Genomic DNA, 25,440 nt, shown 5'->3' on the forward strand with positions numbered 1-25,440 from the left:
GAGGTTCTGGCGGCAGCTCCTCTAAGCAACTCCATTCTAGTCACCTCAGTACTGAACAGTCTACATTGGAGCTGATTCTAGTAGTTCCTGCCTCCAGCACCTCACTAGTGAATTGTCTAGATTGGAGTTGCTCCTGGTAGGTCCTCCTCACAGCAACTCCATTCTAGCCCGTTCACTAGTGAGGTGACTAGATTGGAGTTGCTGAAGGGAGCACCTGCTAGAATCAACTCCATTCTAGACCGAACCTTAAAATAACCCCAGGACTCTGCCCATGGCTGATCACATGACTATGACATCATCAAAAGTCCTACAGTCAGTAGGATGGGATAGAATTGATCACATGACTGTGACATCATCACATAGGTCCTGTACACAGTTGCCTTCATCCTGGATATGTAACTCCTCTGCTCAGATCCAACATCCAGCTAGTTGTCAGGGTAAGTGAACCGTGTATAATAAAACATAGATCGATATATACACAGTGTGTGTGTGTGTGTATATATATATATATATATATATATATATATATATATATATATATATATATATATAGTGTATGGCCTCGTTCACACAGCAATATTTTGATTAGTGTTTGTGGAACCTGCAGATTTATAGAGGAAATATCTGCAGCTCTTTTGTGGTTTTGGCCACGTTTGGGTTTGTCTTCCGAATACTCAGTAGAATCTGCTGGATGACAGCACCCATATATACCTGTAGTGTGCGGCGTAGATGATTGGGCAAAAGTATTAGGCAGGGGTGGGGTAAAATGTGCAGAGTAAATATGTTTTTATAATTTATGTCAACTAGAAAAATAGTGAATGGAGAAAAGCGAAATCTGTGACTGCACCAAATTCACGGATCAGGTGAACGGATGAAGAGTGTGAAAGCTCCACCCCTCCCCCGCTGTTCTGTATGGTAAATTCCCTTGAAGCCCCTGATGACACGGCAGTGCTGTGCAGCCTCTGGCGCCGTCTGTCTTTATCCAGCTCCACTCTTCTTATTTTGGGATTGTGAATTTGGCAACGACTCCAGCTGTGGCCTGAAGGCCCGCCCCTAGTGCACCAACTGCTTTATTTACATAAAACTTCAAACTGTTGTTATCTAACTCTACAAAAGTGAGATAACAAATGTATGTTATTTGCCGCTGTGAGGTCTCTGTAACATGGTGGCAGTTGAATGTGTGGGAGATTTAGCGCCTTTTACACTCCGCTTCCGCATATCGCAGAACACTTTTCTGTTTAGGATTATGTAGTTTCAAGCAATCATATTCTTACAGGTCAGATAAGGCCCAATTCACATCTGTGTTCAAGTTTCCGTTCGGGGAATCCGCTTGGGGTCCCCCCCATATGGAAACCTATATGCAACAAATAGCAGTTACCTGGGAAAACGTGAGGACCACATAGATGGTAATGGGGTCTGTGTGGTTTCCGCACAAAACATGCAGAGAAAGTGCCTAGACAGTTCTCTCTCTGGGGCTCATTCAACATTATAATGATGGGGGAAAGAGGCATAAAGGGGGCCATTATACTGTATAGTGGCTAAAGGGATAAGCATACAACGTAGGGGGTAAATGGGGGCTTTTATACAGTGTGGAGGCCACAAGGGAGACATTATACAATTCCAGCAGATGTGCTGCAGCAAAAACCATCCAATCATGGAAACTTTCTACTGTGGGAGCTTTTAGAGGAACGCAATACTGCCACATGAGCTGCCCATTGAGCCAGCCTTGCCAGTTTACATTGGAAAACTATTCAGTGTGCCACAAGACATAAAGGAAAATGGACTTCTTGTGACTGCTGTGGGCATTGTGAAAATGATACCACCATGCAGTTATAATAAAAATGTAATATAAAAGTTTTAATTTTACGCACGCTCTATAAATCCTGCGAATCCTTTTTCTCTTTCAGAAGTTAAAGACTCCTTCACAAGCAACATGAGCCCTGCCTGACCCAGTAAAGATGGACAACAACAAGAAAAAATCTGTGACTGAGAGTGTACTAAATATCACATTAGAGATCATTTACATACTGACCGGAGAGGTGAGGAATTCTGGGAAAAACTTTTTACTATTATTATTATTATTATAGTTTATTTATATAGCGCCATTAATTCCATGATGCTGTACATTATTATATTAATTCCATGGTGCTTTACATTTGGGGGTTACATACAATACACAGAATATACAGGTAGATATAATACTAACAATGACCTACTGGCACAGTGGGGTAGAGGGCCCTGCCCGCGAGGGCTTACAATCTATGGGGGAAGGGGGATAGAGACAGAAGGAGAGGGGGAGACTGTACAGATGGCAGTGCGGTGATAGTGTTATTGGAGGTTGTAGGCCTTCCTGAATAGGTGAGTCTTCAGGGCCTTCTTGAAGCCTGTGATTGTGGGGGTCAGTCTTATGTGTCTTGGTAGGGAGTTCCAGAGTATGGGGGATGCACGGGAGAAATCTTGGAGACGGTTGTGTGAGGAGCGGATGAGAGCAGAGCGGAGTAGGAGGTCGTTGGAGGATCTGAGGTTACGTGTGGGCAGGTAGTGGGAGATTAGGTCAGAGATATATGGAGGGGCCAGGTTGTGGATGGCTTTGTATGTTAACGTTAGTAGCTTGAACTTAATTTGCTGGGCTATAGGTAGCCAGTGGAGGGACTGGCAGAGGGGAGCAGCCGATGAAGAACGGGGGTGAGGTGAATTAAGCGGGAAGCGCAGTTTAGGGTGGACTGGAGGGGGGCGAGGGTGTTAGCTGGGAGTCCATGGAGAAGGGTGTTGCAGTAGTCTAGGCGGGAGATTATGAGGGCCTGGACGAGCATCTTAGTGGTTTCAGGGGTGAGGAAGGAGCGGATGCGGTGGATGTTCTTGAGTTGGAGGCGGCAGGAGCTGTTGAGGGTTTGAACGTGTGACTTGAACGATAGGTTGGAGTCCAGGGTTACCCCAAGGCATTGGGCCTGTGGGACAGGGGTAATTGCGGTTCCATTAACTTTGATATATGGGTCAGGTGGAAGGACCATACGGGGTGGGGTGAAGATTATGAGCAGCGAGTAGTTGGGTAGAGGGGTTGTCGGGGGAGTAGGGTGAGACTGTCTCTGATGGTGTCAATTTTAGTTTTGAAGTAAGAGACAAAGTCGTCTGCTGAGATAAGTGATGTCGGAGGGGGGGCAGGAGGATAGAGGAGGGAGTTGAAGGTGGAGAATAGCTGTTTGGGATTGCGAGAGAGTGCAGATATGAGTGTGGTGAAGTAGACCTGCTTCGCAGAGGTGAGTGCGTTCTTAAATGGGAGAACTGCCTCTTTGTACCTGAGGAAATCCTCCTTGGAGTGGCTTTTCTTCCAGAGGCGTTCTGCAACCCACGAGGCACGTCTCAGTTTTTTAGTCAGTTCAGTGTGCCAGGGTTGCCTATTGATCGGTCAGGCTCTGGTGTTTGTATAGGGGGCTACAGAGTCAAGGGCTGAGGTAATGGTAGTGTTATAGAAGGCAGCAGCGGCATCTGTGTCCTGGAGTGAGGATATGTCAGCGAGTGGTAGGAGAGAGGTGCAGGTGTCAATGGGGATGTTGAAATCACCCATGATGATGGTGGGGGTGTCTGTGAATAGAAAGTGTGTGAGCCAGGTGGTGAAGTGGTCGATGAAGGCAGCAGTAGGTCCCGGCGGTCGATAGATGACGGCCGGTTGGAGGATGAGTAGATACGAACAGAGTGCACTTCAAAGGAGGGGAGGGTGAGGGCAGGTAGCGCTTGGATAGGGGCGAATGAACACTTGTCTGACAGGAGGACGCCTCCACCTCCACCAGGTTTATTGTTGGGGCGGGGAGTATGTGAGAATTGCAGACCTCCATTGGAGAGGGCGGTATCTGAGGGGGTCAGCCATGTTTCTGTGAGACCGAGAAATGAAAATTCATTAAGGTTGTGGATATAGTCTAGTTTATTTATGTACGGAGTGGGCATTCCAAAGTGCACCGGAGAGGACAGCGGGAGGGGGAGGAGCGGGTGAGATTGGTTTGAGATTTCGGGGGTTCCGTGCGCTATTGCCAGGTGTGGGGAAAAGGCTGACAGTGGGGAATTGCTGGGGAGGTCCAGGATTAGGAAATATGTCACCAGAAGTAAGGAGGAGCAGGGAGGGGGACAGCAGGTGTAGGTAGGAGAGGGTGTGTGTGTGTGTGGGGGGGGGTTGTATGTGTCTGGGGCAGAAAGCCTGCAGGTTTGTGAGGAGCTGTGCAGAGAAAGTTATATGGTGGGGTAGGAGAGAGGGAGGGATGAGGATTTCGTTACTGACAAGGCTGGTTTGGGGTGGAAAAGTGGTTTTTACAAGGATTGGGAGAACAACAGTGATTAAAGTGAGAAGCATTGCAGTTAGACAAGTGAGCAGTTTGTAGTAGGTGGTTTTTGTTACCTTCTGTTCCCTTCTGGTCCAATTCTGGCCTAATTCTGATAACACACTTGGATTGCACAAATGACCGTATCACATCACGTTATGTATGTCTATTGTCACACGCGCACTGTCCCAGCACATGACATCAGTGTGACTGCAAGGGGTTAAAGAATTAGTTTGTATCTGGTCTCTAGGATGGAGGATGGCGGTTGTTTAGCCGAATAGACAGATTCAACCAGACCTACTTGTTAGATGTCACATTCTCTCGGCTCCAATTTTCCCTGGATAGTTCGATGGCCTGGGACAAAATCACATATATACATTTATGGAATTTTAAATAGAGCTATTAATAAAACATAGAATTCTGGAATTATTATTTCTAGTTTGTTTTGAGCTGTTATGGACATGTTGTATTTGCTGTGTAAAAATGCAACAAATCGGGAAGACAAACCAGGATCTGCAGCTGTAAACTGATCATCTGCTGCAAAGTCCACATCAATTGGGTTGCCCGCAGTATTTATTGGAGATTCTGACTTCTCCATGGTATTTAGTAAGAGATTTGTTTCTCTTAGGCTATACATGTCCAAATCAGAATCCTAAATCCTCACCATTTAAAAGGATATGTGGCCAGAGAAATGAAGGTACTATATAAAGTGACATCAATGTCTCTCTCCATGTACAGGATTACATAGTAGTAAATAAGATATCTGAGGAAGATGAAGAATGGAGCAGGAACCAGGATCCTATCACGGTGTCTCTACCTCACTCACAGATTTGTAAGAGAAACAAAGAGCAGAAGGTTCTAGAAATCACCCGAACCATCATTCATCTTCTGACTGGAGAGGTGAGCATGACCGGATCTTAATAGTGTAACATCAAGCCTAGATATTGTCACTGACATTGTCTATAGAGGTGGTAAATGGAGATAAAAGACATAATTGCAGACTAGTTTCCTTCCCTTTGGTGGCGTCGTAGAGATACTCAAAGCTTTTTGCAGGTTTTCATCAGTCATTGCAGCTGACTTCTAAGATGTCTTACCTGTGATCAGCTTATTATCAGGGGAACCTTCTACCAAAAGTGGCACACCCTCTTTAAAGTATACCTTAACGTTTAAGATCATTTTTCTTTGGTTACAGTATTGTTCCATCTGGACTTTCCCTTCTCTAAATATGGAGTCATTGGCAACCAGCAGTTCAACATGAGTTGCGGGTATTTTTGAAGCAGAGGCCGGTAGGCTGGGAGTAGCACTAATGCAATGGTCACAGTGGCTAAGAACTCAACCAACTCCTCCAGCTCTCCTCCTGGGCTGGTGCAGTGCTGAGGTCTAGCAGGGGATCTGATGGTAGTGGTAGTATTTTGCCCAGGGTGTGACCAAGTTGTCATCCTTATCGAGGCAGATGGAGGCACTCAACATGGGCATGCAGGAGTAAGACTGAGGTAACTGACAGGCTTTACCTGAGGTCGAAGCAGGTAACACAGCATCCAATTTCTGGACGCACAATGCTTATGTAGTTAGCATTGGAGTCTGGGGTGGATTTGGCACATGGTGCACCCAATTTACAGTCTGCATGTCCCATGCTAGGACAGTCTTCACTCCAAATAGTGTGCAATACCCTCTTGCTCGTACTCCACAAGGTCTTTACTGGTTCCTACAAGGTTGCCCTGACTGCCCTGAGGAGCAAACAGGTTTTTAGCGCTGTGGTCCATATAACACTTATCCTCAGATTCTTGTCCGGCACACTTCTCTCTCAACCATAAGTTGTATTACTGTATATCCGTCTTCTGACTGACATGGGACTGGTTTAGCTGGCAATTCTGCAGTCTAGCTTTGGCTCTGGCTCAGTCTCTCCTCACAATCCCAACTTCCTCTTACTCCAGAGAAGAACAGTCTCTCCCCCCCCCCCTTCCGAAAACTCTTTATGACTGCATTATACCATCTTTCAGCACCCATTCTGCAACGGTTAAGCCCCTTAAAGAGATTGCTTTCATAATGCATACGTAACAGTGCAGACATGTTATTTAAAGGGACAAATCAAGCAAAAACCATTTTGCGGCGCTCCCAATGGGACACTACATTTTCACTAGGGAAATAGAGGAAACGTTCTCTTTGTAAAATTTTCTCCACTCTTGCTCATAGAGCGGAGACCCATGTTTGTGTTGTCTATATATTCTAATAGGATATATGGACAGGTGTGTCCTATTTGACCAACCCTTTTACTAATATCAGTAACCTCATTGAGTTCATCGTGTGAAAACAAAAGAAGTGTAAATGTATTCTGTCTAAACCCAAGATCTTCAAACAGGTAACAATGTCAGTGTCTAGGTAAGAGGAAACTTTTTGTTGTTGTTTTTGCCCATTGACTCTGTATCATTGTACATATCAGGTTCCTATAAGGTGTCAGGATGTCACCGTCTATTTCAACATGGAGGAGTGGGAGTATTTAGAAGGACACAAGGATCTGTACATGAACCTCATCATGGAGGACCGCCAGCATATCATATCACCATGTAAGAATCTTATCGAGCTATTATCTGTGTCATTGTACAGAAGTATCCAGAATGGAAAAAAAACACAGCCCTATCCTATTTCTTTCCAAAATTATTCCAAAATTGCATTGTATAAATTTAGCAAAATGAACTCGCCTAAATGAATAAATTAATCTAAAACAGGATAGTAACGTTAGCACATCCTACTAATATTATAAGTGTGAAAGTTTGTGTGTTTGGATGTTTGTGAGTTTGGATGTTTGTTCCTCAATCACGCTAAAATGCCTGGACGGATTTGCATTCAATTTTCCACAAACATAGTTTTCCCTTAGGATTGAGTCACAGGCTACTTTTGGTGCCACTAAACAACATGGCTTCCTAGCAGGAGACTCACAAAAGCAGGACTCCTAGCCCCAGCTATAGACTCACACACACTGCCTGGCATTTCCTGCCTCAACCTGCCTGCACACTCCGTACTGTCACCTCAGGAGTAGCCCTCACTCTACTCACTCACATTTACACATCACATTGTCTGTATCACTACATACACAATACAACACATCACATTGTCTGACACAATACAACACATCACATTGTCTGTATCACGACATACACAATACAACACATCACATTGTCTGACACAATACAACACATCACATTGTCTGACACAATACAACACATCACATTGTCTGTATCACGACATACACAATACAACACATCACATTGTCTGACACAATACAACACATCACATTGTCTGTATCACGACATACACAATACAACACATCACATTGTCTGTATCGCGACATACACAATACAACACATCACATTGTCTGACACAATACAGCACATCACATTGTCTGACACAATACAACACATCACATTGGCTGTATCATGACATACACAATACAACACATCACATTGTCTGTATCACGACATACACAATACAACACATCACATTGTCTGTATCACGACATACACAATACAACACATCACATTGTCTGTATCACGACATACACAATACAACACATCACATTGTCTGTATCACGACATACACAATATAGCACATCACATTGTCTGTATCACGACATACACAATATAACACATCACATCACATTTGCTAGCCCACCAAACTTTTTAAAGCACTTTTACAGTTTCACACGTCTGTGTCCGCCCAATTCTCAAATCACCGCAGACGAAGTCACGGGTAAAAGCTAGTATGCAATAAAAAAAAAAAACACAGACACAGTGACACGCTGTAAAATCAAATACAGGACCCGATTATAGGTAGTTACCCTCCATCCAGGCATCAGGGGCAATAGATGGAGTTGTTAAGATCAGGAGATGACTGGCTTCTTGTAAGTACACCCTATCAAGTACTGGCACACCATCCCACCAAGTATTACAGGGGAAGGCTGTAACCTTCAAGTGATAAACATGAGGATATTGTGGTCAACCCCACATGTCATGGGCACCTTTATAGAAGACTTATCCTGTGCACTTACTGTATATTGTCAAACAGACCTGCCCCGGGATATAAGAAAAATGTAGAAATGATTCCATGCTGCCTGTGCTGCTTCTGTAGATAACAGGCGTAGGTTTGTTAAGAGGCTGCTAAACAGGTCATCTGGAGCCATTGACTTGCTTGGGATTCAGTGCCAGGCTCTGTGCAGCATCGCATCAACACCCTTTACAACACCGTCCACATTGGTCCACTGTTGTCATATCACTAGGATGTGGAGATCTCCTGGTGGGGCATTTACTTGTTGCCCCTGACACTTTACTTTAGTGATGCTGGGTTACAGCAGGAAACTGAGCTTTGTCCCCGACAGGACACTAGACTCTCGCTCTGGACACGTCCTTCCATACAGATGCAATGTCACTATACAGTGAGGAAGCGCTTGGCCCAACCACACGGATTTGACCCGAGGCCTCTGAGATTCTGATCTGGTCCAGTTTCTTCATATTTTATGTTGTTCCCTGTGTCAAAGTGTTTTGCTGCCACATGTCAAGTCTTCATTTCTTCAGTGCCCCCTGCTTCATACTGCTTATGTAATTTTTTCCATGGTGCTCCTACGCCTCTGTCAGTTTTACCTGGTTTTCCTCTGATACGTTACTGAAGTGTTGTATAATCTGGTAGCAGACATCCGCTTGCATGACCAGAGCCTTTGTCTTCTTGCAGTACATTATCCTCCAGTACCGAGGTCTCCTCACAGTTTTCTCTACAAGACTTTAACGTTCTCCTCGGACAGTAATGGCAATGAGATGACTGAGAGTGTAATAAGCCTCTTCATGGAGATTATCTACCTGCTGACCGGAGAGGTGATGGATTCTGGAAGTTATGTGCCATGGCATTGTATGCATATTAATAGAGCAGCGGCTGGACTGGTTATATAATGTTTTTTCTCTTACTCTCCATACCCAGGATTATGCAGTAGTGCACAGGACATCTGGTGAGAGTTTGACTTCCATCGGTCAACCCTATGTGTCTATCAGATCAAACAAAACCAACAGTGCCATCATGGAGTCCCGACCTCAGCAGCAGATTCTAGGACTGACCAACAAGATCACAGAGATGCTGACCGGAGAGGTGAGCACTGCTGGGAATACTGGGACGTTATACAGTTACACTACACGTCTCAATGTTGCTTCCATTATTGCGTTCTCAGGTTCCTATAAGGTGTCAGGATGTCACCGTTTATTTCTCCATGGAGGAGTGGGAGTATTTAGAAGAGCACAAGTATCTTTATGATGATGTAATATTAGAGAATAACCTGATCTTTACATCGCCAGGTAAGAAAAAAATTCTTACAGATACCGTGATTCTCCAAAAATAAAAGTCCTAGCTAGATTTTGCAGGTTTTTGTAATAGCAAAACAAGATGAACGGAGTCCAGCGAGATCCTCTTGAAGTTAAAAAATCACTGACTTTATTTCAAATAGGTAAAATTCTCTACAACATGTGTGCGAAAAGGTACACGGACATAAACGAAAGTCAGAGAGAAAGATGATCAATCATAGTTGCACTTAGCTAGGTGCGCAACTATGATTGATCATCTTTCTCTCTGACTTTCGTTTATGTCCGTGTACCTTTTCGCACACATGTTGTAGAGAATTTTACCTATTTGAAATAAAGTCAGTGATTTTTTAACTTCAAGAGGATCTCGCTGGACTCCGTTCATCTTGTTTTGCTATATACTCATGTTCCAGGCTGGAGGAACAAAGGATGTTACGTGCGGTTTCTCAAAGACGCTATGGGTGTGTAAGTGCCTAAAAATTATTTTTTTCTTTATATATGTTTGACTGTTGAGAATGAATTTCTCATAAGGACAATTTGCATTGAGCAACCACGGTGATCATAGGGCTGTGTTTTATCGTTTCAGGTTTTTGTAATAGGCTTGATATATAAGCCCTAGTTACAGTTAGGTTTAACCTCTTCCCTTCCGTGCGATTACGCGTAGCTAAAGAGTGGAGACCTGGAGCTAATGCCCACGATCAATGTCCACTCTGATCATGGGCATTGCTGAATGCCATTTACTTGCTAAGAAACTATGAAGGTGTGTATGTTTGCCTCTTCTTATTTCCGCTGTAACCTCCAGAAGTGCCCACAGCCCCAAAGAAGGGAATGGAACACAAGTTGATAGGGGATAACGTGTAGGAGTATTGCAGTAACAGCTAAATGATGTCGGTGATTTGGTTATCTGTACTTCTACAATACCATTTAGCCATGTCATTTGGCTTCCGGATTTTACAGCTGAAATGTGAAGAAGCAAGCATGTGTCCATTTATTGTTTTACAGTGCTGTTATACCTGGCATAGCTGTTATCACATGTATGACACTGTGCTTCATAAGCAATAAGGAGGCCACAACTCCCCCATCAGGCTGATATCAGAGCTCTGTCCTAAGTATAGGTCATCAATATCAACTTTCCAGAAAACCTATAACCTTGGTACTATAAAGAATCCAGACAGCAGTCTTCTCTTCCCATATCAGCTTTAGAAACTTGCAACTTTTTCAGCATCCTTACAAGCCCCCTTTACCAAAGCTAAAATGTTGAAAGAGCTTAGGGTGCCCCAAATTTGAGATGCCGTCCCGAATGGAGTCAACCATAAAACACTGAAATTTTAAGTATCTTCCTCTCCCATTTAATAATTTTCACTCCCTCTAGCTAAAATGGCACTGATCACCATTACATTACCAGCAATCTCTTGGCAGAATGTAAGTATCTTACTCAGCAGAGCACTTCTATAGAGCACTAAGGGCTCGTTCAAACTGGCACAGAGGGGGAGGATTATGGCGCGTAATCCACGTCCTAATCCGCCCCCTCACAATGGTGGTCTATGGAGATGGCCAGGCTACTTTTTTCCGTGACACTCACGGAAAAAAGAAGCGGGCTTCCCTTTCTTCAGGTGGATTTTGCGGCTCGACGAGCCGCAGCGTCCGCCTGGCGGTAGCAACCTCCGGAGTTGTCCCATTCATTTGAGCCTACTCCGGTTGGGGAGGCCGCCACTGTCGGAAGCCGCAACAGTCGTGGCAGGCAGGTTTTGGCCCGAGAGTGATGCGGCTCCCCACGTCACTCTCGGTGTCAAAATCCACCATTATGCTCCTCGTTTGAACTCAGCTTTAGGAGACTCTCAATTTACATGAACTGCTTTGGCAAGCAGAAAATTCTGCTAGAAAGCAGAGAGTCCTGAGAGGTCACCGCTAACTCTATGACCATGTGTAATATCTGTACCGTTTCTGGAATATAAATAAATCCAAGATTGTGTGTAGTCCTGTCCCGTACAGCCTGAGAGTGAAAGGAGAGATACATTCAGAACATTATATGGGTGTTTAATGTCACTGTAAGGAATCACTTACTCTCTTCTGGGCATGTCCTGGTCTACACAGCAAAGCTGACAAGGTAGCTGTGGAAAAGTGGAAACTAGCAGCTTTTGTGTGTGTTTCAATGGTCAGTAGGATACTTTTTTAAGTCAATTAAAAAAAAAGAAAGTTTCTAATAAAAACCTTTAAATTAGATCATTGTCCGATATATTTCCTGGAAATCTCTTGTGATTGGCTGAGAAAACGAAGGCCTAGATTTACTATTGTGGTTATGACTAGACACAGGTGTAAACGTGTCACATCTTTGACGCAGTGTGGCACATCTACTTTGGGCTAAAAAAATTTGACTTACTAGGTGTGGTTATGGGATGCTCAGGGAGGGGGCCATGGCTTAAATGCTCCAAGATGCACCAAAATGTACTAAGATTATGTCGGAAAAATCTGTCTCAAAGTAAGCCAAGAAAAGGTGATATACACATAGACTAGACAGTGTGTGTTTGTGAGGTATTACTACTTGGGATGGGATCTGTACATTGTCTACATTGTTTTGGTTTGGAGTGAAAAAATTAAATAAAATCTTATTCAACTTCTGACAGATGACTGCACTCGGATCTCAATGGCACATTACATATTTCCAGATTATGAAGCAGAACTTGACAGTAATTCTGGAGAACATTCAATTACCCCAAATATACCCTCATTCCTTCCCAACAAAGATCTGACAATTGATCCAGAGAACCAAAATGGACCTTCACCGGATCAGTCACAGGCCAAAGGGCATAAAAGAGATAAAACATTTATATGTTCAGAATGTGGGAGACATTATAAGAATATCTTCAATCTTTCCATGCACATGAGAATGCACAGAAATGAGAGGCCATTTTCATGTACAGAATGTGGGAAATGTTTTACCAAGAAATCAATTCTCAATGAACATCAAAGAGTTCACACGGGGGAGAAGCCATATTCATGTTCAGAATGTGGTAAGTGTTTTACTAAAAAATCTGCAGTTGTTGAACATCAGCTCACCCACACGGGCGATAAGCCATTTTTATGTTCAGAATGTGGAAGAAGTTTCTACAAAAAATCCCATCTTGATCGACATCAGAGAACTCACATCGGAGTGAGGCCATATGCATGTCCAGAATGTGGGAAATGCTTCACCAAAAAATCCATTCTTGTTGAACATCAGAGAATCCACACAGGAGAGAAGCCATATTCATGTCCAGAATGTGGGAAATGCTTTGTGGTCAAACGTCATTGTGAGAGACATCAGATAACTCACACCGGAGATAAGCCTTTCTTATGTTCAGACTGTGGGAAAAGTTTCGCCAGGAAATCCCATCTTGAGAGACATCACAGGACTCACAGTGGAGATAAGCCATTTGTATGTTCAGAATGTAAGAGAAGTTTTTCTAGGAAGTCACATCTTGAGAGACATTTGCCAACTCACAAAGGGGAGAACCATTTTCCTGTTCAGAATGTCAAAAATGTTTTATAGTAAAATATCTCAGACCAGAAAACAAAACAAAACTCGCATAGAAAAATGGAATTTCTTTGTTTTTTTTCAGATTTTGAATGAAAAAATTCAGGTTGTAAATATCGAACTCGCTACTAAAGGGTCTAATTTACAACTGAAATTCCCACCATGTCATGACTGAAAGGATAATTCCCATCATGACAAATAGCTGCTGAGATGGGAATATATGGGGCCGGCCATATGGGAACATCCAAGCAGTGCTGCTCTACGCTGTTCTGGTAACTTCCATAGAGGTGAAGGTGAGCTACAGAAAAAGCGTAGCAAATCTAGATATGCTGTTTCCATAACTCTGAAGCTACAGATACAGCCTAGCTCAGCTGTGGCACACTGTATCCAAGTTTATGGCCTCTCGGAGATTGCCAACTACAGCTTATTCAGTCAAGATGGGTGACGCTGGGTTCACACCAGCGCCCGATCTCCGTTATCAGGTTTCTGTCTTCAGAAGACAGAAACCTGTCAGACCGGGTCCTGCTGTGAGCACCGGTGAGCGTTTTATGCTCTCCACGGCAAAACCATTTTTTTTAAACCGGACACAAAGTCCTGCATGTCCGACCTTGTGTCCGGTTAAAAAAAAAACGGTTTCACCGCGGAGACCACAAAACGCTCGCAGGCGCTCACGGCCGAACACTTTCCAAACCCATTCAAATGAATGGGTTTGAAAAATTACTGCAGGTTTCAGTCTCCTGTCTAGTTTTAGGCAGGAAATGGAAACCTGCAAAACGGAGACTGGGGCGCAGATTTGAACGAGCCCTTATTCAATATTTGTCCATTTGTATGTATTAACCCATTTATGCCTAGGGTTCCATTATTGGAACTGAAAAATATACTACCTCCGCCAAAAATGAGTTAAAGAGGGTCTGTCAGGTCTAAAATGCCTCCTAAACCATTAAAGGGGTTGTCACATCACAAGGATCCTATCTATACTGCTAGTTTATGTGGATTTAAGACTTTTCCTAAATGCATTGCTTTATCAAAACTGCTTTGTTTGGCCCCTATCTTAATTTATTCACTTCATTGTTTACACTCCGTTTCTATGGCCCTTGGGATTATCTGCTCAGTTCCCAAGTGATGTAGCTGCCTGCTTTCAGGGGGGAGGGAGGGGGCTGCGAGCAGCTCTGAGCTGTTTGTGTCTTTTAAGTAGCGGAACTTCTCAGATAGGGGAGGTGAGAGCTCCGGGATTTCTGAGCTCTTATCAGTCAGTTTAATTGAATTTGGCTGATAAGGGCTGAGAGGGAGATAGGGAGTCCGTTACCTCTGTATGTAATGCAAACTGACTCAAATCCAGCTTCACATTGTAGTAATTCATTTACAACCAATCCTGTGCAAGTGAAACCCCGCCCACCAATGTGCCGAGAGAAGCAGGAAGTGAAGAGAGCACAGAGCCTGCAGGTTAGTGAACAAGCGTCATGGGAATACCCCTTTAATAGTGTGGGGTGGAAACTTCCGATCCTATTTTAGGAACAGAAAGATACCTTGTGGCCACGAAGTGATGAAGGAATACAGAGATATTCATCTTTTTATAGATCTGCATATCAACCTGCAAGTGCATTAAAGATGAGCCCGATTTGTCTAGACACAGCCAGCCATATGCACACTGCCTCCCCAAATTTCCATCCATTTGGATCTAATTGATATTTCCATTCTCTGTTTGTGTCATGCTTATCTATAGGCAAATCTGGTAAATCAAGCCCCGCCTCTGGTGCATTTGTACATTGATTTGCATATCCATAAAAAGATGATTATCTCTGCATTGCTTAACTCGTTGTTTCCTCATTATGTGGTTCAGAAGTTATGTTTCTGCTCTTATTACAGACATGGCACTCTCCATAAAAGACTTTACTGTGAATTAGACATTCAGTGTAAAAATAAATCTCCATCACCTCAAAGGGTTCACTCCTTAACATTGGGACACCATTGCTTATTGCCCAATAAAAGTTTTGAGAAGGATGCAATGCGAGATGTTTGAAATCCTGGGATCTCTATTGCATCTGCAGTTGGCTGAACAGGATCTAGATGAGAATTTTCGTAATAATAATCCTATAGGGCGAGTGTATTTTCTAACAAGGTGAGTGACTCCTGCATATCTGTTTTATCCAGTATTACATAGATCAGGTTCGTGGTGTAGAAATTTGTACAAACCATCAGGACACTCCAGCCTTATATTATATATCTTTATAGAGTATTGGTACTTCTCTTATATTGAGAATAAATTCAATTTACCCCATATTAGTAACATAAAGAAGTCAATTGTAACAACGTGCCTGATCACCTATTGCCAGCGGGGGTTCTGGAAATGAACCTCCCTTTTATCCACACATATGGAGATCAGACAATGTCCCTAACGCGTTTGGACCTTAGATAAAGCATCCAATATATGAGCTAAAAAGACCAGAGCAGTGATGTCAGTCTGTCTCATACCTTAATTTCAATAAATGTCAAATAAAGACTTTAAAGCCTTACATCAGGGGTGCCCAATATGTCGATCACAATCTACCGGTCGATCGCAAAGGACGTATGGGTCGATCACGGTATGCAGCCAGGGATCCCCGGTGTCTGCTTGTTCACAGTGCAGGCTGAGAGTCGACTCTCAGCCTGCGCTATGAACAAGCACTCTGGGCACTTGCAGGCCGGGCAGCAGCAGCAGCTCCGGGGGATGATGTGCTCCTCGCTCATAGGGATGGAGGGAGCCGGGGTGCTGCTTGCGTCATCTACGGACAGCCTGCCAGTGTCCAGGGATAACTCTCAGCCTGTGCTGTGAACAAGCGGACACCGGGGATCCCTGCTCGGCCACAGAACGCTGCTGTCTCCTCTCACGCTCCGCCCGACCCCGCCCACAGACACGCCCAGCCCCACCCACAGGCCCATCCGGCCTCGCCCACAAGAAGTGGGTAGTAGATCTTTTGCCTTGGTCAGTTTATAAAGTAGCTCACATGCTGAAAAAGAGTGAGCACCCCTGCCTTACATCATTCAGTGAAACAGCCGCCACATGATAAATCATATCAATACTGGACAAGCTGCGATAGTGGAAAAGATATACCGTATATACTCGAGTATAAGCCGACCTGAATATAAGCCAAGGCCACTAATTCTACCACAAAAATCTGGGAAAACTTATTGACTCGAGTATAAGCCGAGGAGGGGAAATGCAGCAGCTACTGGAAAATTTCAAAAATTAAAATGGTTGGAGTTTTTGGGTGCAGTAGATGCTGGGGAAGGGGAGGGGGTGTTTTGGTTGTCTGTCTGCCCCTTCCCTGAGCTTGAGGACTGTTTTTTTCCCCCACTTGGAATTCAGCCTGGCTGAATATAGGGGATCTGCAGTGCTCCTATTAACCCCTTCCCAACGGAACAGGAGCACTGCAGATCCCCTATATTCAGTAGACACAGGGATACCTAATGTGTATGTGTTTCACAAAAGTTTTCTACTTTTGTATGTATTCTAGGGAAAGGAGGGATTTAGAACTTTTATTTTTTTAATTTTTTTTTTTTTTTTTTTTTTTTTTTTTTTTTTTGCACTATTTTATGGGAGATTCTATATATTAATATTGTGGCTGGTCATAGACTCTCCCTCCTAAAATAAATAAATAAATTACTTTTTTTTTTTTTGCTGACTCGAGTATAAGCCGAGTTTGAGCTTTTTCAGCACAAAAACTGGGCTGCAAAATTTGGCTTATACTCGAGTATATACGGTATATCCAATTATGACTGATTTATGATGTATAAATGGTCGGGACACACCTGATGTTATGTTTTCCACCCTAACCTAATACATAGAGCTGATGATCTAACAGGAGAAGAGAACTATTCCCCCCATAATAATGAACCATATCTCCTCTGCGCGTTTCACCCAATATTCGGGATCATCAGGAGGTATATAATAATGGTAATATCGATAGATGTAAGTACGGTAGGTCAAACCGATGTAGGTGCAGACATATTGCCATTGTTGGAGCCAAGTTAGTGAACTCTAGCCGATAGAATCGCTGAACCCCATTGACACATCGGCTCAGCCTTAAATAGGACCAATAACCCCGCCCCCTTATGACGCCTCCTCTATACTGATGTAAGGTAGGGGTGACACCCATTGACGTCAGAGGATTGGTGGTGCTGGTTGTTATTGGAAACAGTGACGCTACCAACCTGACAGCGGAGAGAAGAAAAGAACATATGGGCAGTTAAGTATAAATATAATAATAATAAATTTTATTTCTATAGCGCCAACATATTCCGCAGCGCTGTACAATTTGTAGGGTTCAAATACAGACAGAAAGATACATTACAAAGAAAGTCATTTCAACCAATGGGACTGAGGGCCCTGCTCGCAAGAGCTTACAATCTATGAGGTAGAGGGGGTGACACAAGAGGTAGCAGGGGCGGCATTGCTTATGCAGAGGTCAGACACTTTTGTAATAGAGGTTACTGTCATTACACAAACATAAGACTTTATGAGCCGTCAACAGTCGTGTCCTGTAACGTGGATGGAGCTTGGACCTATAAAGTTAGTATGAGATGACATCATATCATGTGGGGAAATGTGGGAGCGGGGACAGAGGAGGGTTAAGGGTTTACGTTAGACATTGTGATCGGCCTGTCTGAAAAAATGCATCTTTAGTTTGCGTTTGAAACTGTAGAAATTGGGAGTTAATCTGATTGTCCGGGGTAGAGCATTCCAGAGAAGTGGTGCAGCTCGGGAGAAGTCTTGTATATGAGCGTGGGAGGTTCTGATAATAGAGGATGTAAGTGTTAGATCATTGAGTGAACGGAGAGCACGGGTTGGGCGGTAGACAGAGATGAGGGAGGAAATGTAGAGAGGTGCAGCATTATGGAGAGCCTTGTGGAGGAGGGTGATAACGTTATATTTTATTCTATAATGAATAGGCAGCCAGTGTAGCGACTGGCACAGACCAGAGGCATCGCTGTAGCGTCTAGCCTGATAGATGAGCCTGGCCGCTGCGTTCAGAATAGATTGTAGAGGGGAGAGTTTAGTGAGGGGAAGACCGATTAGTAAGGAGTTACAGTAGTCAAGGCGAGAATGAATCAGAGAGACAATAAGTGTCTTTAGTGTATCTCTGGTAAGGAAAGGGCGTATTCTGGAGATGTATAAAGAAAATGATGGTCGCAGTATACTTCGTGGATGTGAAAGAGGATGTAGACATTAGAGCAAATAGTCTATACTGCCGCTAAACAAAGCGATAAGGATAAACATTACAGCTAATGGTTGAAATGGATGTTACAGGTACTAACATTGTTATCCTTAAAGGGATCCTATCACTCAGACATGTCGGAATAGCCTTAAGAAAGGCTATTCGTCTCCTACCTTTCATCGTCTTCTCCGCGCCACCGTTCGCCTACAAGCCCGGTTTTTCTTGGTATGCAAATTAGCTCTTTCGCAGCAATGGGGGCGGGCTCCACCGCTCAGACAGCAGCAGAAGTTACAAGCCACCACCGGAAGAAGAGGCTGAAGATGACACTGGCTGAAGAAGATGGAGGCGACGCTGGAGAGAGTTCTCTTGCAGCATTGGGGACACCCCCAGTGCTGTCTTAGTGCTGAGGCCCGCCCTCAGTGCTGCAAGAGAGCTAATTTGCATACCGACAAGAACCGGGATTGTAGGCGAACGGTGGGATTGTAGGCGAAGCAGTGCGGAGAAGACGACGAAAGGTAGGAGACGAATACTCTTTCTTAAGGCTATTCCGACGTGGTACTTAGAAAAAATCATGTCTGAGTGATAGGATCCCTTTAATATTAACTACAGCCAATGTTTAATATTCACGCTTGAAAAGCAATGAGAGTATATACCGTAGCTGGTATATATCATTGTATACTTCACAGATGATAGGGCAGTTTGCTATTTTTTGCGGATATTGGCAATGTTATCCTGGATGTTAGCCAGAGCATATATTTGATTCCTCAACTTACCTACATACATTTATATCTCTTATAAAAGGCATATTCAATCATAACTATGATATAAAAAAATAATATATGGTATATATCTATAGAGTCCATTGTACGTGGCGAGGAGCATGGAGATAAACTTATATCACTCAGTTGGTCCACTATGAATTGTGAGGCTTCGAATTCTGTCACACCGACACACCTTAACAAGGTGGGGAGCACACGAGTCTCGTCACAAGGAAACTTACTTTCTGAGGTTTCAGCGAATACCAATGTGTCAATAGCACTAGCCCCCGCCTCCCTCTCCTGAGCATGAGGGAGACCAGAAGCCCCAGCTTGTACTTCCAGTTGAGCTTCAGCAGGGTTCTCCACACCGAACAGTGAGGGTACTACCTTCCATTCCTATGTCAAAAACTTTGAGTAAAGCCCCTGCACCTCTTTCTTTTTGACTGGTACTTTTCCCCTCTGCTATGCATTGGAGTCCAAATTAGGATCTGTATCAGGCACTGATCCCCCATTAGGAACCATTTGGGCTCCAGGTGGATCAGCATCACTAGGAACACCCTTTTTAGCAGGATTCTACTGCCGATCACTATGGCACCTACATTTTGGCTTCTGCCTTTTTCCCCAGGGGACTTACTAGTATCCATATCAATCTTAGTCTCATCACCTGAGTCAACACTCATGTTCACCTCCACCTCGTCCTCCGTGGAACCGGACCATAACGGGACCCTCCTGAGGAAGCCTATCTTTAGGTGAAACGCGTTGAGGTGGTCTGTGGACGTTTGTGTTTCATGTGGGTATAGCGATCCATATCTCCACAATGACTACAGGTATATTATCTTCATTATATCTTTGAGGCTACTGCTTCACTATGCTGAGTCTATACTATTGATTTGAAATATTTTTTGTATTCATTGTTTCTCCTGCCACCTAGGTCTAAACAGTTTATGCATTATATGCTATTTCAACATGGTAATGTTTACAGCGTGTCAGTATATAAAAAGGATATACTTATTATTAGGTGACCCATGACTTCAGCTAGTGTATTACATTTATTGCTTGCTGACATGCATTGCTATGTAGCCTCATTTTATATTATGTGAAGTTATTTTCCTGGGAGATTTACCCACTATATGTCCTGAAGGTGTTATTAGTGGTTCAGTGTCATCCGCCCTGCAGCTCATAGTTACATAGTAGATGAGGTTGGATGAAGACATTAGTCCATCAAGTCCAACCTATAAACCTACAATCCCCTACAGTGTTGATCCAGGGGAAGGTAAAAAACCCCATGAGGCTCGTGCCAATTGCCCCATTTCAGGGGAAAAAATTCCTTCCCGACTCCAAATCTGGCAGTCAGTATAAAACCCTGGATCAACGTGTCCTTAAAATCTAGTGACCATAACCCGTTATATTTTTCTCTTCAAGAAAGGCATCCAGGCCCTCTTTGAACTTGTTTAATGAATCCGCCATCACCACTTCCTGGGGCAGAGACTTCCAGAGCCTCGCTGTTCTTACTGTGAAGAATCCCCTTCTATGTTTCTGGTGAAACCTTCTCTCCTCCAGACGTAGAGGATGTCCTCTTGTCACTGTCACTGGCCTAGGAGTAAAAATATCCTTAGAAAGTTCTTTGTATTGTCCCTTCATGTATTTGTACATTGTTATTAGATCTCCCCGTAGACGTCTTTTCTCTAAACTGAATAACCCCAAGTTTGTTAATCTATTGTTGTACTCCAGTCCACCCATTCCCCTAATCATTTTGGTTGCCCGTCTTTGCACTTTTTCAGGTTCACTTATGTCTTTCTTGTATATCGGGGCCCAAAATTGCGCACAATATTCTAAGTGTGGCCGTACAAGTGATTTGTATAGAGGCATAACTATGTCCTTGTCATGAGAATCTAGACCTCTTTTGATGCATCCCATAACTTTATTTGCCTTGGCAGCAGCTATCTGGCACTGGTCATTAAAGGTAAGCTTGCTGTCCACCAAAATCCCTAAGTCTTTTTCATTGACAGTCTTACCCAGTAATTTACTATTTAGTACATAGTCATACATTTTATTACGTCGCCCAAAGTGCATTACTTTACATTTGTCAACATTAAACTTTATTTGCCAAGTCTCTGCCCATGCTTCCAGTTTCCTTAGATCCCCTTGTAATATTCTACTATCCTCCTCATTATTGATTACCCTACAAAGTTTAGTATCATCTGCAAATATGGACACCCTGCCTTGTAAACCCTCTACCAGGTCATTAATAAAGATATTAAACAAGAAAGGACCTAATACTGACCCTTGTGGCACCCCACTGGTGACTGTGGCCCAGTCTGAATATTTACCATTAACCCCTTCCCGACATCCGCTGTAATAGTACGGCGCATGTCGGGTGTGTAACTATGGTGACCGCCCGGGAGCTGGGGGCGGCCGCCATAGCCGCCGGGTGTCTACTGCTTTAAGCAGTAGACAACCGGCTCTAATGCCTCAGATCAGTCCCCAGACCGATCGGAGGCATTAACCCCTCCGGCACCACAGTCAAAGGTGCCGGAGGCGCCATCTTCCCGGCGGCGCCGCCATTTTGCCGGTGATCGCTGGCTTCTGGAGCATGCTCCAGGGCCGACGTCACGTTGGCATGGCAGCCGGGAGCCTTTACAAGGCTCCCAGGCTTGTCTGCAATCTCTTTCTTTAGCAGGCTGGTCTATGCAGCCTGCAAAAGAAAGGATGATTTTTTGCAATGCATTAGCATTGTATTGCATTGCATTAGTGATCAGACCCCCTGGGGTTCAACACCCCTAGAGGGTCTAATAAATGCAACAAAAAGTAAAAAAAAAAAAATATAAAAAGTATTAAAAATTCAAATCACCCCCCCTTTCCCTAGAACACATATAAAAGTAGTTAAATACTGTGAAACACATACATGTTAGGTATCCCCGCGTCCGAAATCGCCCGCTCTACAAATCTATAAAAATATTTTTCTGCTGTTTTTTCACTGTTTTGATTCTGATAAAAATTTGAATAAAAAGTGATCAAAGCAATAACATTTCCCGAAAATGGTAGAACTAAAAAGTACACCCGGCCCCGCAAAAAAAACAAACACCCTATGCATCCCCTTACACGGACGTATAAAAAAGTTACGGCTGTCAGAATATGTCGACTGTTAGAAAAACATTTTTTTAACACAGGTTTGGATTTTTTTTTAAGGGGTCAAAATGTAAATAAAACCATATAAATTTGGTATCCCTGGAACCGTACCGAAACACAGAATACAGCGGACATGTCATTTTGGCTGCACAGTGAACGCCGTAAAACCAAAGCCCGTAAGAAAGTCGCAGAAATGCATTTTTTCTTCAAATCCACCCCATTCTGAATTTTTTTCCTGCTTCCCAGTACATTATATAGAATAAATAATGGTGGCATCATGAAGAAAAATTTGTCCCGCAAAAATTAAGACCTCATATGGCTCTGGGAGTGGAGAAATAAAAAAAGTTACGGGGTATAGAAAGAGGGGAGTCAGAAACGAAAACTGAAAATCAAAAAATGCCATCCGCAGGAAAGGGTTAACAAGTACCCTCTGTTTCCTATCAATGAGCCAGTTGCTAACCCAAATGCATATGTTTTCCCCCAGTCCTGACATTCTCATTTTGCATACCGACCGTTTATGTGGGACAGTATCAAAAGCCTTTGAAAAGTCCAGGTACTAGAGATGAGCGAGTACTGTTCGGATCAGCCGATCCGAACAGCACGCACGCTTTGAAATGAATGGAAGCACCTGGTACTTCCGCTTTGACGGCGGCCGGCCTCTTAACCCACCGCATGCCAGCTACATCCATTCATTTCAATGCGTGTGTGCTGTTCGGATCGGCTGATCCGAACAGTACTCACTCATCTCTACCAGGTACACCACGACCACTGCATTACCCATGTCCAGATACACCACATTTACTGCATTACCCATGTCCAGATACACCACGTCTACTGCACCACCCATGTCCAGGTACACCACGTCTACTGCATTACCCATGTCCAGATACACCCCGTCTACTGTATTACCTATGTCCAGATACACCACATCTACTGCATCACCCATGTCCAGATACACCACGTCCACTGCATCACCCATGTCCAGATACACCACGTCTACTGCATTACCCATGTCCAGGTACACCACGTCTACTGCATCACCCATATCCAGGTACACCACGTCTACTGCATCACCCATGTCCAGATACACCACGTCTACTGCATCACCCATATCCAGGTACACCACGTCTACTGCATCACCCATATCCAGGTACACCTCGTCTACTGCATCACCCATATCCAGGTACACCACGTCTACTGCATCACCCATATCCAGGTACACCACGTCTACTGCATCACCCATGTCCAGATACACCACGTCCACTGCATTACCCATGTCCAGTCTTGAACTGACCTCCTCATAGAAGCTGATCAGATTAGTCTGACAGGACCGATTCCTCATAAACCCATGCTGATTGGGTGTTATAAGATTATTTACATTGAGATACTCCAGGATAGCATCTCTTAGAAAGCCCTCAAATATCTTTCCCATCACAGAAGTTAAACTTACTGGCCTATAGTTTCCAGGTTCCCTTTTACACCCCTTTTTGCCAATCCTGTGGAACAGATCCAGTCATTACTGAATCCTTAAATATTAGATACAAGGGTCTATCTATGACCATGCTTAATTCCCTCAGAACTCGGGGGTGTATACCATCTGGACCAGGCGATTTCTCTATTTTAGTGTTTTGCAGGCGGCGCTGCACTTCTTCCTGGGTTAAGCAGGTGACATTTAGTTGAGAGTTAACATTACCCCTAATCATGTTGTTGGCCAATGGATTTTCTTGTGTAAACACTGTAGAGAAGAAGGCATTTAATACTTGTGCTTTTCCCTCATCCTCCTCCACCATTACACCCAGATTATTTTTGAGAGTGCCCACATTGTCAGTTTTTATTCTGTTATTATTTATGTAATTGAAGAATAATTTCGGATTATTTTTACTTTACTTGGCAATTTTTCACTCAGCCTCAATCTTCGCCTCCTTTATTTGTCTTTTGTACAATTTATTTTTCTCCTTATAGTTTTTTAATGCTGTGTCGCTACTTTGCTCTGTAGCATTTTAGTCAGCCATAGTGGTTTTCTATGATTTCTGGCCCGCTTATTCCCATAGGGTATGTGTTTTCTAGTGCTCTTATTTAGTATTATTATTTAGTATTTTTGAAGATGTCCCATTTTGTTTGTGTTCCCGTCACGTTGAGGACATTGTCCCAGTTTATGCTGCTAAGCTCCTCTCTCAGCTGGTGACCATTGGCCTTCCTGAAGTTTAGTGTTTTTGTACCTCCTCTAATGAACATCTTCTTAATGTGTACAAGAAAACTTATTATGTTATGGTCACTTGTCACGGGATGGTTAGAGTCTATACTATAGGCAATGTGTAATATATATTTCATGTGGAATGTATTCTCTAACCTGTTATATACATCAATGTGTAGTTGGCTGATTAGGGTCTAGTGTGTTAGCACATTGTATGCAAATACCTCTAACTAGTGAGGACCAGTGAGGACAATGGGTGGAGATAATCTGATCGGTGTCTCCAAGAAGATGTTGGATGGTGCATTGTCCACAGGAGACAGGGAGTCTGCTCTCCTTGGTATAGGTGAGGGGGGAAGGATCTGTGACTCAGCCCTTCCCACCCACAGATATAGGTGTAACAGTTTTAGTATATAGTTGTAGCTGGAGTTAGTATGAGTTAGCCGGCCTGTGCACAGCTCTATAGAGAGCCAGGATTTAGTTACAGGACCAAGGAGCCAAAGCTATCATTGGATTGTGACTTCTGTGGACTTATTGTTGTTACGGTTGATGTGACCGCCGCCGGCTACTAACTTTGTGGATTACAATAAATTGCTGTTGTCTCCCGACCTCTTGCGTCCGTGTTGATTCAAGATATCCTCCGGAGGAAGGACGTATACCTTTGCTCCGTGACAACTGGTTGGCAGCGGTGGGATCAACAGCGGACAGCGAGATGGACTACAGCAGCTCAGCGATTAATGGAGCCACAACCTCAGAATACAGGAACTGGACTATGGCAAGTCTACAAGTAAGGGCCCGGGAACTAAACCTGAGTTACCAGGGAAGAACGAAAGATCAACTGATCGAGGCACTGGAGGAGATGACCCTGCAAAGCGACCATGAGGAGGGCTGCCCCAGGAGACAGTAGAGATACGGGAGTGGCAGGTACAGACCCAAAAGAGCAGATGGGTTGTTTTGTATGAGGAGGAATTGGCAGTGCTGGGGCTAGGAGCAACTGCAGAGCAAAG

The 25,440-nt window shown here is 43.7% G+C and overlaps 1 protein-coding gene across 2 annotated transcripts in view; it reads left to right on the top strand.

The window, feature by feature from the left end:
* The first annotated feature begins 350 nt into the window (after positions 1–350).
* Positions 351–25,440, top strand: part of LOC142182927 (gastrula zinc finger protein XlCGF66.1-like) — a 121,870-nt gene continuing 96,780 nt past the window's right edge. Inside the window, exons 1-8 of one of the 2 annotated variants that reach the window (XM_075257739.1) lie at positions 351–437; positions 1,908–2,039; positions 5,049–5,210; positions 6,751–6,874; positions 9,033–9,172; positions 9,276–9,440; positions 9,520–9,643; positions 12,271–13,192. In XM_075257739.1, coding sequence (XP_075113840.1) covers positions 1,959–2,039; positions 5,049–5,210; positions 6,751–6,874; positions 9,033–9,172; positions 9,276–9,440; positions 9,520–9,643; positions 12,271–13,175 — 1,701 coding nt within the window. In that variant the 5' untranslated portion in view covers positions 351–437; positions 1,908–1,958 and the 3' untranslated portion in view covers positions 13,176–13,192. Of the gene's footprint in view, positions 438–1,907; positions 2,040–5,048; positions 5,211–6,750; positions 6,875–9,032; positions 9,173–9,275; positions 9,441–9,519; positions 9,644–12,270; positions 13,193–25,440 lie in introns of those variants that run through there. The other variant, XM_075257738.1, reaches the window with a different exon arrangement.

This window comes from Leptodactylus fuscus, chromosome 10, assembly GCF_031893055.1.
Source record: "Leptodactylus fuscus isolate aLepFus1 chromosome 10, aLepFus1.hap2, whole genome shotgun sequence".
Taxonomy (NCBI): Eukaryota; Metazoa; Chordata; class Amphibia; order Anura; family Leptodactylidae; genus Leptodactylus; species Leptodactylus fuscus.